General features: G+C 48.2%; 1 protein-coding gene across 2 annotated transcripts; it reads right to left on the bottom strand.

The window, feature by feature from the left end:
• Window positions 1-477: 477 nt before the first annotated feature.
• On the bottom strand, window positions 478-2,236 carry LOC103218705 (RNA-binding protein with serine-rich domain 1-like). Of its 2 annotated transcripts, XM_073011551.1 has the most exons (2): window positions 1,551-2,236; window positions 478-1,420 (listed from the first exon to the last, which is right to left on the bottom strand). In XM_073011551.1, the coding sequence occupies exons 1-2, from the start codon at window positions 2,167-2,169 to the stop codon at window positions 1,254-1,256; spliced, it is 786 nt and encodes a 261-aa protein (XP_072867652.1). In that variant the 5' UTR covers window positions 2,170-2,236; the 3' UTR covers window positions 478-1,253. The 2 variants fall into 2 exon arrangements, with proteins under 2 accessions (XP_072867652.1, XP_037846235.2); XM_037990307.2 differs by having other exon boundaries at window positions 478-2,236.
• Between the last annotated feature and the right edge of the window lie 363 nt (window positions 2,237-2,599).

Genomic DNA, 2,599 nt, shown 5'->3' with positions numbered 1-2,599 from the left:
GATTTCATCTCAAATAAAATAAAACAAAATAAAATAAAAAAGAAAAGAAATCAATTTGTCAATATAATCCAAGAATCTCACTATTTGGAATTTATCCTAAGGAAATAATTTTAAAATATGCACAAGATAGCTATGTTTTTTATAATCACATTCATGTTACATTGTGATGATCATTAGACACATTTGACTCTCCCACCAGACAATGGGACATTGTGTTTTGTTCACCTCTGAATCAGCATTCTTAGTCTGGAGTCTGGCATAATTGAAGGTGGCAAATAAATGTTGCAGAATAACTATTTTGTTGTAGTATTTATATTATACTTAAAGACTGAAACAATCTTAATTTTCAACAATAGGAGAATGACTAAATAAAATACAGTGCTGTCACTTAATGGAGAGATTGTCTACTAAAATAGCAATGTGTTGTCAGACATGGAAAACATTTTATGTAATTATAGCAAGTATAATCTTTTTTTTTTTTGCATTCCAATCTTGGGTTTATTCAACACAATTCTTCCACTCTACACAACAAAGTACAAACACAATGTCATCTAAAATGCTACAAAGGTATAAAACTCAAAGAGAAATTTTATAGTACTGACTGTACAATAAAAGCAAAAAAGCAAAAAAAAAAAAAAAAGGCAATGTACATGTTGCCAAGATAACCTGAAAGACCACCACGAAGGGCAGACACAACCATGGCTGCATGATGATCCCGCAGAGCTGGCTCTCACTCACCAATTTCAGAGTAGGGTGGTGGGGTGGGGTGTGTGCATGGGTGCATGGACAGACAGAACCATGCACAGCAACTACCATAGGTGAGAGGATCTTTGGGGATGTGTGACCCTTGAAGTTGGAAGAGGCCTCAAGAGGCCGAGGCTAACAAGGTTGGCAGCTGCACTAAAGCTCGGGACGGCTCCCTTTCCAAAAGGACACCGCCCAGCAACAGCAAGGGCAGAGTCTGGCCACCATCTCAGGTCACCAGGGAAGGGAAAAGTGTGCTCCCAGGCAGGCAGGGTCACACCACCCCCTAGAGCCTCACTTGTCCCTGGTGGCCCTGCCACTGAACTGACTCTTAGAAACTGGAAACGGGCGAGCTTCCTAGCCAGAAACCGGAGGGAATCTTGACAGGCACACAACACCCAAACCAACAGCACTTCTGCAGCCAGAGCCCGGCCGGCAGAGGGGTGCTGCCTGCTGCCTGCAAATTCTGCCCGAGTAAAGGGTTTGCTTTCCTACTGATCTTCCTTTGGCTAGAAAAGTGACAAAACTGAGCTGGGTGGGGCATAAGTTACAGGGGTGAGAGCTTCAGTGGCCTGTTTATCGGGAGGAGTTGGAGCTGGAGCGGCTCCTGTGGCGGCGGCGTCCCGGGGAGCGTGATCTCCAGCGCACAGGGGACCTGCGCCTCGGGGAGCGGGACCTTCTCCTCATCCGTGGCGGAGACCTGCGCCACATGGGTGGTGGTGGCAACATTCTCCTGGGAGGGCTAAATCTCCTGGGGGGTGGCCTAGGCCAGGGGGCCAGCACGGCAGTAGCAGTGATCTCCTGGCCATCGATTTGTCCTCCATCCATGTGCTTCAGCGCCTTCTCAGCTTCATCTGGATTCTCAAACTCTACGTATGCATAGCCTTTGGACAGATGGGGATGCATCCTTTCCACGGGCATGTCAATCATTTTAATTTTCCCATAGGTGGAAAATATCTCCATGATGTGATCCTTTGTCACATTCCTGGTGAGTCTCCCAATATGCACTTTGGTGGGCTTAGGAGATGGGCTCCGCCTTTTCCTCTCCTTTTCATCTCTTTTAGGTGGTTTGGATTTGGAGCGGGAGCGCCTCCTGTTGTCGTGTCTGCGCCGAGAAGGACTTGGAGAGCCGGAAGACCTGCTGGAGCTGGAGCTGCGGGAGGTGCTGGAGCTTCCTGAGCGGCTGGATGCTGAGGAAGAGCTGGAGCCACTGCTTGAGCCAGTGCTGGTGCTGGAGCCTGAGCTGGAAGTCGAGCTGGACCGAGATCTGGTACTGCTGCTACCACTGGAAGCACTGCGCCTCTTTCGGGTTTTGTCCCTGCCGCGATCCTTCTCACTTGACTCCTTGGTGCCCCCTTTATCTTTTGAGCGATCCTTGGACTTCTCATCTGAGCGGTCCTTGCGTTTGGTGGGTGAAGGAGCCATCTTCCCGCCGCCACCACCTCCTCCTGCTTTCCTCAGCCTCCGAGGCCGGCGCCGCTCTCAGCAAGTATAATCTTAAAGTACATACTCAGTTGTAGCCAAAACATAACTTTCTTCAATTTTCTATAGTAAGATTCACATTCCTTTTCAAGCCCCATTTTGACTAGTGGCACACGCCTGGTGTGTGTCCTGTTATGCTGATTCTGGGTAACCTCAGGCAATTCAAAGTCCTGTTGCCATGCCCTGTTCCTAACTGCTTGCATTTTCCCTGAGATAGTACCTAGCAGTTTGTCATTACCTGCTCCTACGGGCATCCACCAGGATGGGATGTCTATTGACTTCTTTCTCTTGGACCATTGATCCATGCAGGACCTGGATTGTCCTCTGTTCCCTAATACAGAGGTTTTTTAGGCCAGCCTCTGACTTAGCCACA

Source organism: Chlorocebus sabaeus, chromosome 25 (genome assembly GCF_047675955.1).
Source record: "Chlorocebus sabaeus isolate Y175 chromosome 25, mChlSab1.0.hap1, whole genome shotgun sequence".
Taxonomy (NCBI): domain Eukaryota; kingdom Metazoa; phylum Chordata; class Mammalia; order Primates; family Cercopithecidae; genus Chlorocebus; species Chlorocebus sabaeus.
Note: the sequence above shows the minus strand (reverse complement) of the source record. Positions and strands in the feature narration are given on the sequence as shown.

Bases quoted from the DNA above. Each gene is read 5' to 3' on its own strand.
- LOC103218705 (XM_037990307.2), bottom strand. From the start codon at position 2,169: ATGGCTCCTTCACCCACCAAACGCAAGGACCGCTCAGATGAGAAGTCC.